General features: G+C 42.1%; 1 protein-coding gene across 1 annotated transcript in view; it reads right to left on the bottom strand.

The window, feature by feature from the left end:
• Positions 1-16623, bottom strand: part of LOC125416392 (nuclear body protein SP140-like protein) — a 61851-nt gene that overhangs the window by 32779 nt on the left and 12449 nt on the right. Inside the window, exons 6-8 of the mRNA XM_087905015.1 lie at positions 16299-16382; positions 6947-7051; positions 6189-6242 (exon numbers count right to left, since the gene is read on the bottom strand). Coding sequence (XP_087761141.1) covers positions 6189-6242; positions 6947-7051; positions 16299-16382 — 243 coding nt within the window. The remainder of the gene's footprint in view (positions 1-6188; positions 6243-6946; positions 7052-16298; positions 16383-16623) is intronic.

Below are 16623 nucleotides of genomic sequence, written 5' to 3'. Positions count from 1 at the left end.
TTATCGAGGCTCCAACTCTCCATCTCTCAGACCTAACTCATCCTTTCTCCCTCTATGTAACACAATACTGCGGGAGTACCTTCCGTTGCTTCAGCCAATAGTCGCTGAAGCACAAGTCCACAGTGCTGCGGAGCGCCTTCTGCTCCATCAGCCAATAGCCGCTGAAATACCAGCCCACTGGGGCGTGGTATATTTCTCTTTAAACGAAGAGCGACAAGCCTCGGCTCGGCCTCTTGGTCCGGCTCCTGCTCCAGTGACTAGGCTCCTTTCCTAACCTAATATTGTGTATATGTAAGTTTTACCCCCCAAAATAAATATCCCCTTTAAAACCTAACTGATGTGGCATTGATTCGCCATTAACACGAAAGGAGGGATATGCCTTTGGGGTCCTATGGCATCAGTTGTGACCTTCCTTTGCACCTGTAGCGTAACTGTCAAAGAAGCTAGACCTTACCACTGGGTGCTGGGCACCCTGCAAATACGCTTTAGCAGCTGCTGAGCTCCTTATTTGTGAGTCAAAAAACTAACCTTTGGGTCACCCATCGCTATCTTCTCCCACCATAACCTGTCCCATCTCTTGATTTACAAAGGCTTACAAGCTTTACCTCCTTCCCGAGTTCTTTCCCTCTGGGTGGTACTAGTGGAAGATGCCACACTCACTTTCCAATGCTGCCCACCCCTTAATATCTCAAATCTCCTACCTCAACCTAATACTGACTATTTCCCATCTCACTCCTGCATAGAAACCTTAGAGGAACTACTACCCCACCCCTCACATATACAGGAAGGCACATTGGTCCAGGTCACTTATACCTGGTACACGGATGGCAGCTCCTTTTTATACAAGAGGACCTGTAGAGCAGGCTATGCCATAGTGAATTAATAACCCTCACCAGTGCCTTCCAGTTGGCATAGGGGCAATCCTTAAATGTTACAGACTCCAAATATGCCTCTCATATTCTCCTGTCCCACACAGCTATCTGGAAGGAGCATGGGCTTCTTACAGCAAAAGGAGGATCTACAACTAACTCAGGCCACATTATGGACATGTTAAAGACCTCCCATCTTCCCAAAGCTATAGGAATTATTCACTGTCGGTCTCATCAGACCAACAGCTCCATTATTTCTAAGGGAAATAACCAAGCTGACCAAGCAGCCAGGGCATCGGCACTCCGGGGCCCAAATTTACTTCAATCACTTCTGGGGGTTCATACAGTACAACCCACATTCTCATAGACACCCCCTGACACTCGACAAATTCTGTCCTACCTACATCAGCTCTTTCATCCTAATAGCCAGGCCATGTCTCACCTCATCAAGGCTCACCTCCAAACCACCCCCAAGAACTTACAAGTTCTTAGAAAATATCACTGCATCTTGTAAAATCTGTCAAAAGTCAGATCCCAAGTCCAAATCTTGTAGCTTCCCTTTTCCCACCCACCAGGCTAGGGGCTCCCTTCCAGGAACTGACTGGCAGCTTGATTTTACTCATATGGTCACAGACAGAGGGGTTAAATATCTTTTTGTTTTGGTAGATACAATGTCTGGATGGATTGAAGTGTTTCCCACCACTAACAAGTGGACCCAGACAGTTTCTGATGTCCTTCTCTGGGAAATTATCCCCTGGTTTGGAATTCTAACCTCTCTTCAGTCAGACAATGGCCCAGATCCCTCAAACTTTGTCTAAGGCTCTTAGCATTCCCTGACATTTTCATTCACATACCATCCTCAGACCTCAAGGAAGGTAGAATGAACTAACCGTTTCTTTAAAAATACTCTTGTTAAGATGTCACAGGAACATCACCTTGATTGGGTAAAGCTTTGGCCTCTGGCTCTCTTCAGGCTCTGGCCTCTCCCCTAAAGATCCCTTTCCATCTCACCCTTTGAACTCATGTATGGGTGGCTGGTTTTGACTCCTAGCCTCTCACCTAAACCATTACACCATCCCTGATTACCTGCTTACCCTAATTGTTCCCCCTTGTGGGATTTTACTGACTACTCATACTTCAACCATGTGCCAAGCCCTGCCCACCTCCAATTAAAACTGGGGACCAGCTCTTTTTCTCTCCCCCAGAACAACACCTCTCACCCCTTTCTCCTAAGGCTTCTTTATAAAGTAATTCTCATGACTCCCACAGCTGCCAAGCTCAAGGACCTCCCTCAATGGATTTACCAGTCTCACCTTAAACCTTTTACTCTTCCAGCTCAGAACACCCTCTCCTCCTATATGGTAACTCAAACAGGGCCCTGTTCCCTTAAGTTCCAGAGGATGGCAAGATCAGTTGCATTGTCTCCAGTTCAGTTCTAGAAGAATAAAGTCTCACCACCGTACTTAATTCTCCTGTACCAGAAACCCCATGTGTTCTCCTTTCTGATTATCCCTTTATTCTTCTTTCTCCTGTCTGCTTTACCAGTTTCTCTGTATCTCCAATGTCATACTTAAATTTTCAGTTAAGTACTCAGCTGTTGTTACAGGGACTATCATTAAATAGTTGGAAGTGCAAAGACTGTCAGATGCCCAAATGGTAAAAAAAAAAAAAAAACAGTAACAATCTGGGGACATTCGCACCCCAAATTCCAAAGGGAGACTCACAAAATATTTTTGACATAATAGGTTTATCACTGACTACAGCAGTGTTTCCTGGATATTAAGGTAATACCATGATGGTAAAAGGAACAAGTGCCTTAAGGTTTGCTTCAGGTAAAACATTAAAAGGTCTAATAATTCCCCTTTCTTCTCTTCCCTCCTCTCTCACTATACAATTATCAATAATTTTCTATCCCAAAACTATACTATCATAACCATGAGTTTTTAATGTGTCTAAAATTTATCTTTTTATAAATTTCAACATTGTCATAAGCTCCAGAGAGCCAAATTGGACCCAAACCCAGCCCGGGGCACTCAGTCCTCCACATGACTTCTGCACCCACAGGCCCTGTGAGAACAATAAAAATTGCCTCTTGCTCTTGCATCCAGTGACTCGGACTTGGTTCTTGGGCAAGGGTCTCCAAGTGTTATAGACACCCTCTGGGGGGTCTTTCAAACTGACCAGACTGGCTTAGGGTAAGTATCATTTAACTCTTTCCTGGTCACCCAGAATAAGAATCATTTAATTCTTCTCTGGTCTTGGGACCCCTGGGAAACCCCCTCCTCCATCTCTGGAAGCCTGGGGAACCCCACTCTATCCTATATCTTGGGGCCCTCCTCCCTCAGTCACCAGGATCAAAATTTTTCTAAACATAATATTCTACCTTGCCAGCATCTTTTCAGGTCCAAACTGCCAGCCAGACAGTTACACAGGGCCTGGAAAACACGGAAGTAACTACCCCAAGATGTGGCCAAGCACCCTAATTCTCTGACACCCGCCAGCCAGCAGGAAGTAGCCTCGAGAGATCCAACACCCCATTTCCCACATCGGCTACCTCCAATCCCCACCAAATTTTTGTAATAAACGAAAGGTGAAATGCTATCATTTCCATCCCCCAGCAGTTTGACAAAATGTCTAGCCACCCCAAGTGCTGGCACTTCCAGGTTCCCTGGCCATGCATGTGCCACCAAGAGCTCAGGCAACTAACATAGCCACCCAGGGCCCTCAAGCCCCACGTGACCTATGTGTAGCGTGGTCACATGATTTATTCATGATGCAACTACGTTAGCCCCTGTGCGCATGTGCTAGGCAGCCTTTAACCGTCCTCCACGCATGTCCAACTCTCTCTTCCTGCACCAACTTCCTCAGGCCTGTGCACGTGTCTTTCTCTCTCTCAATAAACTCTTAAAGTGGGTTTTGTTGTCTGTCACATGATCTGTTCTCGGTTGCACCTAGTAATTTCAGAATGTCTTGTTTAGAGGTACCCAACTATTATAAACGTGTCTTTTTAGGGACGTGTTTTCTCAGGACCTGTGTGAAGGCCAGACATTCCACATATCTCCCCCTTACAGAAACAAAGAGTTTCACTTTAGAGATGTCAGAGACAATCAGAAATTATACTTTATAAACTTTGTTAAATGCCACAGGGAAAAGGTCACATTTGCCACCGTTGCCTTATAAGACAGGGACTTTCGGCATGCCATGCCCTTTGTTCCAACAGAGACCTGTGTGTGCAGCATCTACATGGCCTGCTTCGGATCACAGTCCTTGTGGATCTCGGCAGAGGGATAAGAAGACTTCTACCCTGTAAGAATATGAAAGCACGGGGCCTCAGAGAGGCTTCTGCAAGGATGCTCCTAAAAGCCTCTTCATAATATCCCAAGTGGGAAACGTCGAAGAAAACTCACAAACAAATTTGGGCTATTCAGACAATGTATATACTCATTAGCAATAAAAAGAGCCAACTGGCACTGTGTTCCTCACTGTGAGTTAATTGCAAAGTCATTCTGTGGAGGGAGGGAAACTTCACAGCGAAGAGCATGTTGGGAAATCCTACTTATAAAGCACTTGCAAATCAACCTAAATCAAGTCATCTTGGAACAAAACGTGACTCCCTTGATGTGGTAGGGGGCAGAAAGGACAAAGAGAACCTTCGCAGGCTCCTGTTTGTGTTCTGTGTCTCCATAAGACATTTTAAACGTAATTTGTTTATTTTATGTGCATTGGTGTGAAGGTGTCAGGTCCCCTGGAACTGGAGTTACAGACAGTTGTGAGCTGCCATGTGGGTGCTTGGAACTGAATCTGGGTCCTTTGGAAGAGCAGCCAATGCTATTAACCACTGAGCCATCTCTCCAGCCCCTCCATCAGGTTTTTATTGTAAAAATAATGCAGTTAGCAGGATTCATCAAAGGGTGTACTTAGGATTTGGGCCTTTCACTATAAATTTTATCTTAAATAAGAACTGCAAAGGACATTGAGCCCTAGTTAATGACCATGTGGTCAAATATCAAGAGGATATGAACTAAATGAATGTAGGTTTTCTCCAGAGTGCTTGCCACTTCCTCCTGAGTCTTTGAATTCACTGCTTGGGGGCATTCTAAGACTTTTCTAATTTGAGTAATTTGAAATTACTCCTCAAGGGCCCAGCAACTGAGTGAGGCTTTCCTCTGATGTTAATATTCAGGAGGCAGAGGCGAGCAGATGTGTGAGTTCATGGCCAACATGATCTGTCTACACATCAGTCTCTAGATCAGCCAGAGCTATACAGTGAAACCCTGTCCAAAAAAGACAAATGACAAACAAATTCTTCAGTCTCTCCTCATTGCCTTATTTCAATACTACTTCTGAATATTTAGGAATATGGTAGGGCTATATTTCACTTTCAGCAAATTCATTCTTTGCGTATTAATGGGGTACCTTCTGAAAAATGTGTTGTTAGAATCTTCTCGCTGTGTGACCATCAATGTACTTACAGACTAAGTCAACTGCAACCCTGCACAGTAATGCCATCTTATGAGACCGCTCTCATATATGTGGTCTGTCACTGTCATGAAGATTGTTACATAATTCCTCACTATTCCAAAATATGTACTACTCTTTACTTCTTTGAGAACAAATTACCAAACATTTAGTAGCTTTAAACATCACGAGTTTATTTAACAATTATGTCAGTTCTATATCTGATGTGTATCTCACCAGTCTCAAGTCTAAGTGTCCACAACCCTTCATCTGCTCCTCGAGAAGACCTATTCCCTCGCCTTTTCCAGGTCTTCAAGGTCACCCAACTTCCTTGGTCCCTTCCTGCATCCTCAGACCCAACAGTCTTGCATCCTTCTGAGGACTCCTCCACAGCCATTTCCTCCCTCTGTATTTAAGAAAAGTTCCTCATTTTTGTTTGTTTGTTTGTTTTGCTTTTCCTGACAGGGCTTCTTTGTGCAACCTTGGCTGTCCTGGAACTTGCACTGTAGACCAGGCTGGCCTCAAACTCCCAGAAATCCGCCTGCCTCTGCCTCCTGAATTCTGGAACTAAAGGCATGCGCCACCACCTAAAGTAGGTTCCCCACTTCTTCAGACCCATAAAATCAGAGTGGCTGCCCCTACACCAACAGTCAGGCAATGTCCCCACCAATCAAGGCCTTATCTTAATCATTTGTGTAGGAGGTCTTTGTCGTTAGGATTACAGGTTCCAAGGGCAAGGAGGAACTCAGGTGAGGTCACCACAGTCTACCCCATTGTCACACACAATAACAATAATAATTGTAGCAGTAAATAACTTATCAGCAACACCAAAAGCACATAAACTCTCATTCGTTTCCTTACTTCTCTTCCCCCTGGATTTTCTTACAGTAGGGTTGTTCCCAGTCTCCATGGTATCTAGAAAACAATAAATGGCAATGAGGTAAGAAATAATGAAGAGAAATTACAAATCTTAGGATACTCCAAAGGCTTTGCTTACATCAGTGTTCGAATCATCATTCCTTTCCTCCTTCTAGAAGAACTCAAGATTGCTGAACTGAGAACTGGGAATCCAGGGAGGACGCTGACCATTTTTGACTCCCCCATCCCCAGTGGGACATTTTAAATCATAATATATTTTTTTGCACAGATAAAATACTAATTTTGTGGGGAAATTTCTGGGCAAGCCCTGATTAGTTCTTCGACACACTTGAGGAGTCTTGGTTGGAAATGCACACTGGGTTGAGAAGAGTTGGCCTGAACTCTTTCCTCCTCACCAGCAGCGGGCTCATACTTGATCAGGTCCTTTCTAAGGCCATGACAAAGCAACTCCATTATCTAGCTGCTGTCTTGGTAGACAGGGAAGAATGGGTGCAATTCTGTACATCAAGGTATCAGACAAGGTAAGTACCGGTTTTAAGACTGCATTGCTTCTACTTCATCCACATATGATCAACTGACTCCAAATGTGGCTTTACAAAGGGTTCCTGCTTCTCTCCAGCTCCAAGTGGGCAAGTGCAAAGAACTGGATTCAGGGATGGACTGGACCACAAGCTGGATCCTGTGGCACTCACTCAGCCATGCCTAACCCACAACCTTGTGCAGCCTTGTCTGTTAGTTACCTGTACGGCTGCTTCCCATCCTTGCTTCCGGGTTCTCTGGCACGAATGCTGGGGAACACATGACACAGGAACACATCTCATTTTCACTCGTGGATTGCTCTGCTCCTGTGCCAAAATTGTTGGTATCAGTTTGTTTGTTATTTAATTTTGCAATACTGGGTACCAAATTCAGAGCCTCATCCATTCTAGGCAAGCAGTCTACCACTGGGTTACACCCTCACATATTTTCTTTGTGTTCATTGTTAAACATGGTGCCAACTGATTTTCCTGGATGGCTTTAAACTCACTCTAGCCCAAGCTAGCCTTAAACTGGGGTCTTCTATTGTCATCCCAAGCATCTGACACATGGCCTTTTTATATCTTAACTGAACCACCGCCTTTTCTTTTTCCTCCAAAATGTTTTTTACATTCTCCTTTTGTCTGACTTTCAGTTCCTCTTTTTTTATTTTTTGCTCTCCTGTCTTGCCCCCTTTATCATAACAGCATCTGTGTGATTATTTTAGGTCACAGGCGCCTTCTCTGTCATGGAACAGCAGGCTTGAAGCAAGCTCTTCTAGTCCCTTTCATTCTTCACCCGGTGATTGAGCATTCTGGCTAGTAACCCTGACTAAAGCATTACTGTCTGTGGATCCTGAGACAGAGACAGATAAGAGCCCCCACTGCTCTCTGACTGCACAGCAAGGTAGATTCTGAACGAACGAGGAAGCTATTTTCTGGGGAAACAAACAAACAAATGAAAAACAACAAAAACTCAAAAACAAACAAAATCTGCTGCAGCAGTCACACCCAGAATCCAATGGAGCTATCTCTTTCCACAATGTACATTATTTTCCATTTTTCCACCTTTAATTTGCTACATGTAGTTGTAAGGAGATTTTCAAAGTTCTTATCTTCTGTGATAAAAAATAAAACTGTTCTTTGAAAATAGTAAAAGATAACTTTTGCTAGTTTTACCAGTTTCAAACCCATCCCAAATTGGCCAATGACTACCTAATCACTAAAGATGCATATGAAATCTAGCCAATCAGAAACAATGATACAAATTTAAATTCCAGCCAATCAGCAGCAATCAGCCTCCAAACGTTGGGTTGATGTCTCCATAGCAGCCTATGCTAAGCACTTCTGCTTTGTAGAGTCTATGCCCCTGAACTACCTTCTTCTTTAAGCTCCAGGTGAACCTAGCTGTGGCCTAGAAGCCATGTGCTTTGAACACAATCTTTCTTCCCACTCCCGCCAGGGCCTTCAATTAGCAAGCATTTCACTTCAGACATGGGACTGATGATCTCACTTCTAAGTATGGTGTTCCCACCAAGATCCTCTGAAGACCTGCTGGGAGTGTCCTACAAATGTAAATTCTAGACCTCTTCTACACAGCTCAGGTGCAGTGTTCGTAAACCACTGTCAAGTGACTTGGTTTCAACAGCAACTTGTTTCGTTGTGCTGTTTCTGAGTTAGGTTAGGTAAAGATGCATATGCAATTTGATGTTAAGAAACTGCTATCCAGGGAGCATCAAGATCATGATGGGGAAACCCACAGAGACAGCTGGCCTGAGCTTGTGGGAGCTCAGAGACTGGACTGACAGCTAGGGAGCTGGCGTGGGATTAACTTAGGACCTCTGCATCTGGGTGACAGTTGTGTAGTTTGATCTGTTTGTTGGGGCCAGGACCTGTCCCTGATGCATGAGCTGGCTCTTTAGAACCTATTCTCTATGGTGGGATGCCTCACGCAGCCTTGATGCAAGGGGGAAGCGCTTGATCCTGCCTTAACATGATGTGCCATGCTTTGCTGACTACCATAGGAGGCCTTACTCCTTCTGAATGGAGATGGAAGAGTAGTGGATAGGAGGGTAGGGCAGAAAGGAGGTGGGGGAGGGGACGGGAGAAGAAGAGAGAGGGGAACCTCTAGTAGGTATGTAAAATAAATAAATAATTTTTTTAAAAAAAACAAATTGCTGCCTTGATTTGTAGGTACAGTATTTAGCAACTATTCTGTGTTTATTTTTGCTTCATTTCATCTCATTAACTTTTAAAGTCTTTTATCTTGTGTCTGCTCCTGATTCTTTATGAACATTGGAAGATGATGACCCCACCCACCCACACACCAAATAGACAGAAACAAAAGTGGAACACGTCCCCAACCTAAGCCATTCTCAAAAGCTAATGAATGTGGATCCACCCGTCAGGGGCCAAACTGTGCAAAGACTCTTGGTCCTACCCTAACTTGGGACATTCACAGACATGTGGGAGCTTGTCAGTCTGTCAAATAAGTCCTCTTTCTCACTGTGTATGCAATCGTGAGTCAACTACTGTCATGGAATCAATCACGTGTCCCCTTTCAGCCTCTATTTCTCTCAAGAACCCCAGTACTTCACACATGGCAACACACTCTTCACCCTTATAACCAAGCATCCTCTTTCCATTTATCATGGGGTTCTTTTTTTCAGAGCCGCAGTCTCCTATAACAGAACTTTCACTTCCTTCTTGTACTCTCACAATGACTCTGCCTCAAGCCCCTAATCCACGGCAGGAGCTCACTAATGATTCCACTCTACAATGGGGGAACTCCACATGTTTGTCAAGTACCTCTATAAAACAAGAGAGGAGGTCTCCAGTGTCCCCATGTCCCACCTAGTAGTTGTCATTCCAGACCATGCTCTGGAGAACGTTGCATTCTTTGACAAACCCCTGTAAGCTTGAGGTTGAGACTTTTCTGCAAAATGAACCTCCAGGTTAAGCAAACACAGACATCTTTCAGAGGTCTGGAAAGGTTCGCCTGTACATGTGCCTGCATAATTGGTCTGAGCCACCAGCCCCTACCTAGGTGTGGTGCAGGTCCTCAGCCCATCCCCAAAGTGCCTGATCATGGTAGTCTCTCTGTCTCTTCTAAAGGAGAGACATTCTCATCTTAGCACATTCATGGTCTACTTTTATTTGGTGAACCCTGTAATGTCACTTGCTTGAGAAATCAGTGGCTCATCCAGACATTTATTTTCTATAGGGTGTCTTGAGCTCTCTGGTGGTAAGTAGAATTCTAAGATGGTTCTCTAAGAGCTTTTTCCATACTCTTGGAAACTGTGAACGTGATAAGCTACTAATCGTGTGCTTAGCTTAGGTCATGTGGCAGAGCTGGCCTTAAAAGAGAGTAGGCCTCAGGATAGGCCTGGTCTAATCAAATAAGCCCTTTACAAGCAGTGAAGGTTTTTTTTCCAGCTGGTAGCAAAACAGAAAATCAGAGAGTGGAAGCATGCAGAAGGTTCCAGAACCTCCTGCTTCCTTCAGTATGGAGGGTGACTCCTGTCGGAGAAAATGAGCAGCTCTGGGGAGCTGAATGATCCATGGTAACAACCAGTAGCAAAGTTGTCATCTCCGTGCTACAACCACAAGGGGCTGGATTTTATAAATAAGTCAATAAATAAATAGCTGAATAAAATTGGTTGTAGGAATTCGCCCAAAGCCTTCAGAGAAAAGCTCAGCCTGGCTGACATGGTGATTTCAGCCTGGAAAGACTGATAAGGGAGCTAAACTGAGCATGTCCAGAAATCTGACCTGTGGTACTGAGATCACATATGGATGTCCAGTTAAGCATGTATTTGCAACATAATTTGTTAAATAATGAATAAGATTTGCGTGTCGTCTCTGTTCCAATACACACGTCACTTCCTTGCAGAAGTTACTGAGCAGAGAAGAAACTTATAAGGACGAATTCTAGTTTTGTGAAAGTCTGTTTTATCTTCTCACTCTATCAGCCAAAGAAATTATAGTATCCAAAAATGACTCGAACACAATGATTACAAGGCAAAATGATTTCTACAATTCACTAGGCCTTTAAGAAAGTGAAACTCAATAATTTCTGACATGATCTCCCTATGGTAGATTTTGTTGGATTTTTGGAGCTGTTCTTCAGGAGGACAAGAACTGAGAAGACCTTCATGGATTTAAAAATACTCTTTTATCAACTACTTATACTGGAATAACCCACATTATCCTAATCCTTTAATTCTGTTTGATTGTTAAAATATATAAATGTTTGTTTATATTTAAAGGGGTAGATGATATAGAGATCAATACTTTGCATTGATATGAATCTTGGTTTATTGATACAAATTTAAGATCAATTTTGTTATATTTATATATATACTCTTGATTAAGATATTGTATTTGTGCAGCTCAATTAGAAATGCAATGTTTAATTATAAAATATAGGTCAATAGATAATCATCTATAATAGTCAAGCTTGTAGTCATGTTAGATAGGTTTTCCAAATACATAGAGATATTTTAGTTAGATCGGTATTCTTCAAATCTTTCAGTGACCTTCAGAATATGGAATTTAAAATGTTTTAAGAACTTAGACTTTTCATGACAATGAAAAATATCTGCTCCTGGCAGCAACAATTACTTCAGGAAAAAGATAGGCATCAAAGAGGATCCTTGATGAGTTTGTTAAACATTTGGGCAAGAAACTGCCCTTGCCTAAACTGTTTGCCTGAACTTGCATGACCCACAGAAAAATGACTGCTGTAGCTGGCTAAAGAAGGTGAGACAGTCTTTCGGGGTTCCTGCTTCATGAAAGAGTCTGCCAAACATTCCTCAGGACACAGAAGAAAGTGACTGACAAACTGCCAGTATTGGAGAAACTGTCTTTGAAATTTCCTGCTTCATGGAAAAGTCCACCGGATGCTATGGGCCAGTAGGCTGAAGATGGGTGCCCGCAACATTAAAGAAGAACTTTGGGTGACTGTCCAGGCTGCAAGATGTCTCTGTCAATTCCAGAGTTTTGGAAATTGCTTACAATACACTTCTGTTTACTTAGGTAATACTATATCTTTCTGGAGTCTTTGATGGAGTTGAAGAATAGCTATAGTTTTTCTTAGTTATGATAAGAGATAAAGTAGATATAAATATTGTAACTATAATTCTTGCTTGATACCTGTTTTGTTATATGTAATCTTGCTATGTTAAAGTTAAAACCTTCCTTTGTATTTAGACAGAAAAGGGGAGGTGATGTGGAAAGTAATGCATGCTGTGAATATGCTTTACTGCCATTGGTTAATAAAGAAGCTGCTTTCGGCCAATGATTTAACAGAGTAAAGCCAGGCTGGAAGAGATATATTGAGAGAGTAGGCAGAGTAAGGGAGAAGAAATGTAGCCACCTACAGAAGACAGATACATCAGAATCTTGCTGGTAAGCCGCAGCCACATGGCAATACACAGATTAATAGAAATGGGTTAATTTAAGATATAAGAGTTAGCCATAAATATGCTTAAGCTATTGGCCAAACAGTATTGAAACTATTATAGTTTCTGAGTAGTTATTTTGTAGTCTGCGCAGCCAGGAATGAGTTAACAGCTTCCCCCAACAGCCAGACTCTAGGGCTATGAGTTCAAACCATGAGAGACATCAGGGGCCTGTTGCTCATGGCCACAGCTTGTCTAGTTGCCTCAAAGCAATGAGTGATGGTGGCTATTAGCCAGGCTTTGTTCTGGAATCACCTTCAATCATTATGATTCTGTAATGGCCACAACTCTATTATGAGTTGGAAACTCTGGACAGTTTTCTACCTTCTGAGTAGAATAGTTAGCATTCTAACTTTGCTCCCAGGACTGAGATCAGGAAGTGGGTACAAATTCCCTCTAACCAAGAAGCTGTTAGCAATTGATACCTGCTAGAAGAGGAAAAATCATTCCCCCCCCCCAGCAGAGTGGCACTGGGTATATCAACCACATTCCAGGGCAGGCCCTGTGGTCAGGAGTAGTTGGCTAACACAGACTTCACCATTTCTGTGTGTGCTTCTTTAGCTTTCTTTTGTGTTTTTTGTCTTGTGTGTTTGTTTTGATTTTGTGAGAGAAAACAAGATATGCACGTGTATACACACAAAGAGGAGAAGAGATGGAGGGTAGAAAGGAGGGAGGGAGGGAAAGAGGGAAAGTAGGAAGAAAAAAAGAAAGAAAAGAACATGAAGTTGTATGGGTAAGGATATAGAGAGGATTTCAGATGGGTTGGGGAAGGGGAAATAATAACATCAAAAGATAATTTATGAAAAAGTATTTTCAGTAAGTAACTTAAGTTAAAAATATTTTAACTTCTCTTTTCTATCCCTATCCGCAGACACAATTCTTTCAAACCACTGACCTATAACTCTTACTCAGTGAAGAGACTTCGAATTTTGTACTCAGTGTCCTCTTACAGAAAAGGTAATTTTGGTAAGAACAATACTCTCTGGCAAGCCTCAAATGACGGACTTCCTAAAGGAGAAACTAAGAACTGGAAATTCCTGTATCAGAGCTAGAAAGATGGCTCAGCAGTGAAGAGCTCATATTACTTTTCCTGAAGACCTTAGTTCAGTTCCCATAATGAATAGCATGTGGGTCACAGCCACCTGTAACTTAGCTCTGGATATGTTACCTTCTTCAAGTCTCTGGGAGCTCCTCACTTGCACAAAATCACACTTAAACATACATGCATTCACGTAATTTTTTTTAAAAAAGTAATCTTTAAAGGTTCCCATACTCCTAGGGAGATGCCTTATTCATTAACCATATAAAGAAGAAGTAACCAAAATAATCCTAATTGTGAGTCCAGCAAACGGATTTGTATAGCCAAACGACCAGTCATATTGTCATGCTTCTGACAGCCACACTCTACTCACCCACTAGAAACCAGCTAGTCCCCTACAGTCACTTATGAAGGTTCATCAATTGATAAGTCCGATGCTTGCACATATACTCTACAAGTGTTCATTCAGAGGGAACAGGACGTGGCCTTGCTGCAGCAGAGGTGCAGGTTCTGCTCCAGACGTGGCCCTGGGAGGTGACATGATGCCGTGGCCAAGTGCACCCCTGGCCAGCCCCAGCCCACCAGGAGAGGACAGGACTCACAAGCATAGCTGTTCCTCGGTTAACACTAGGTGGTAGCTATTTCTCCTAGCAGCTCCATTTTCAACAATGCTTGGGAAGGCCTTTGTGCCTCTCACTAGCTTTCTGGATTTTCTCTCCCTAGCGTTTACTGTCCTCTTAACCTCTGCAGTATGCACCACATTTTACATTGCCTTTGTGTTAATAGTTCCTAGCACTATCCTTCTGGGACTCTGCTATCTCATGCAAAACTACATTCTCATGCTTTCTACTTCCCTGTGATGTTTTTTTTTCCTCTGCTCTCTTTAAGCAACCCTATTTGCTAAGTAAAACCTCTTTCTGATGGACCCTTGTGGGCTCCCCTGAGTAGGCAAAGACATAAACTCTGGGTTTAGATTGTGGGAATCTAACCACCTAGAGCCCAGGCGAGACCATCTGGAAACTTGACCTCTGATCTCCTTGTCATTGTCAAGTTCTGAAACAGACCAGAAACTTCTAGAGAATTACAACTCTAACAATTCCTCCCTTGACAAAGTGCTAAGGGTTTTAAGAATAAAGTGAAGACAGGATTGCATATGTGTCAAAGAATGTAGGGAAAGTGCCCAAATAACGTGAAAAATACTTATCAACTTTGGGTTTCATTAAATTACATCAGTCAGATGATACAATACTTCCTCTTTGAGAAATTTGTATATATATAAGGAAAAAGTGTATAGAGAGTCACAAAATAAAGTTAATGCTTAAAAAAGAGTAAAGTCTTTAAAGAGACAAAGTACAGATAGGCAAGAATTAAAAGTAGTAGAGAAAAATAAGTCATGTAAAAATGGAAAATTCAAAGAGCGTCTGGATTATGTATATATTATTGTGTTATCTTTATTTTTTTGACTGTGAATGAGCTAAGTGCAAAGAGACATTTCATTGTATGGGCTGCTAAGCTAAACCAGCATGGATATTATAAAGGTATCATGACTTCCAAATTTGGGTCTAAGGATATGATGCTTTGGAAAAGAGGTTCTTCTCTTGTTTCCACAGAGGATGAGAACCTTTAGATTGCTTCCAGACTGGTGTGGTTTGATGAAACAAGAGCCCCCTGAAGGTTGCCTTAAACACCCCTCCAAAAAAAATTATTTCACCTGACTGCTGACTGAGATAAACCTAACACACAGAATGCAGCATGAAGACCTGATTAACAGTGCCCACAAACAGCAAGAAGCAGTATGGACAGAACTATGCCCATATTCCCAAATATTGTTCATAATTGTTTGTTTACATTTAAAGAGGGATATGCTATAGAGATGAATGTTTGCTTTGGTACGGATATTGATTTATTGATACAAATTTAAGGTAAATTTGGTTACACTGTAGATTTCTGCCCTTGATTAAGGTATTGTGTTTATGTAATTCATTTAAGAATGTAATGCATAAGTAAGAAATATAACTTAATAAATACTCATCTATAATAGTATATTATATATACTATTATATTATATAATATATACCAATATATTATATATTATATATAATGTACTATATATATAGTACATGACTATAAGCTTGTAGTCATGTTAGTTAGATTTTCTATATGTATAGAGATATATTTCAGTTAGATAGGTATTCTTCAAATCTTTCAGAGACCTTCAGAATATGGCATTTAAAATGTTTTAATAACTTAGAACTTTTCATGACAATGAGACACATCTGCTTCTGGCAGTACAAGCTACTTCAAGAGGAAGATGGGCATCAAAGAGGCTCCTTATGGAGTTGTTTAGCCAACTGGACAAGAAACTGCTCTTGTCTGGACTGCTCAATGAACTGGACATGCAGTACCCACAGAGAAATGACTGCTGAACTTGCCTAAAGGTGAGATGATCCTTTGGGGTTTCTGCTTCACGAAAGATTCTGCCAGACATTCTGCAGGACACAGAAGAACGTGACTGACAAACTGCCAATATAGGCAGAACTGACTTTGAAATTTCCTGCTTCATGGAAAAGTCTGCCAGATACTATGGGCCTGTAGTATATATATGGTTGTGAGCCTAGCCTTTAACAGTTGAACTCTCCCAACTTCTTTGAGCACTTTAGCAAGTTTATGAAAAAAACAACAAAAATGATCAGCCTGCATAGAAGTTATAAGTTATAAGCTTCCTAGTTTCCATAGAAAATAAGAAATGAGAGCAAGAAATTGTCCTATGGATTTGATATAGTATGACCTTAGTCCTGTGGAAAGACAAAGGCAAAGAGTGTTGTCTGGCCCCGCAGATTCCTACTAAAGAGATATGTGAGTACATAACCACAAATAATATTCCTTCATGATGTTTCTCAAGACATTTTTTCCTCCCTGAATTTTCCCCAGAATGCCGTGGGCAAATATGAAGAATAATAGCCAAGGCATGAACATCTCTTCATCATGATGTGTGTAGAACAAATGCAGTAGAAAACACCAGCTCAGAATTCAGTGTCCAAAACCCTGCAGACCACACCACACTCCCCTTGCTCACCTGCTTCAGGTCTTGGTGGGGAAGAGGGTGTGTCATCCTGGGGCTCTTGTTCATCAAACATTCGTTCACAAGAACTACTTCCCTCTGTAGAAAAGAATGGAAGACTCAGTAGATTTAAACAGCCAAGGAAAAACACAGCAGGCAAGCGACCAGTGACAACCAGGAAAGTCAAACTGGCTTAGTGTCTCCTAGAATGAAGGTCTCTGTTTTGGGACTCTGAAGGGGAGACTGACATGACTCCTAGGTCACCAGAGGCAGAACATTGGCCACCAATTTGTTCCTTTCCTGCACACCTCATTCCCCTTTATTTCTGACCCCCATTGCT

Source organism: Myodes glareolus, chromosome 1, assembly GCF_982192425.1.
Source record: "Myodes glareolus chromosome 1, mMyoGla1.1, whole genome shotgun sequence".
Classification (NCBI taxonomy): Eukaryota; Metazoa; Chordata; class Mammalia; order Rodentia; family Cricetidae; genus Myodes; species Myodes glareolus.
This window is presented reverse-complemented; position numbering and strand designations above follow the sequence as displayed.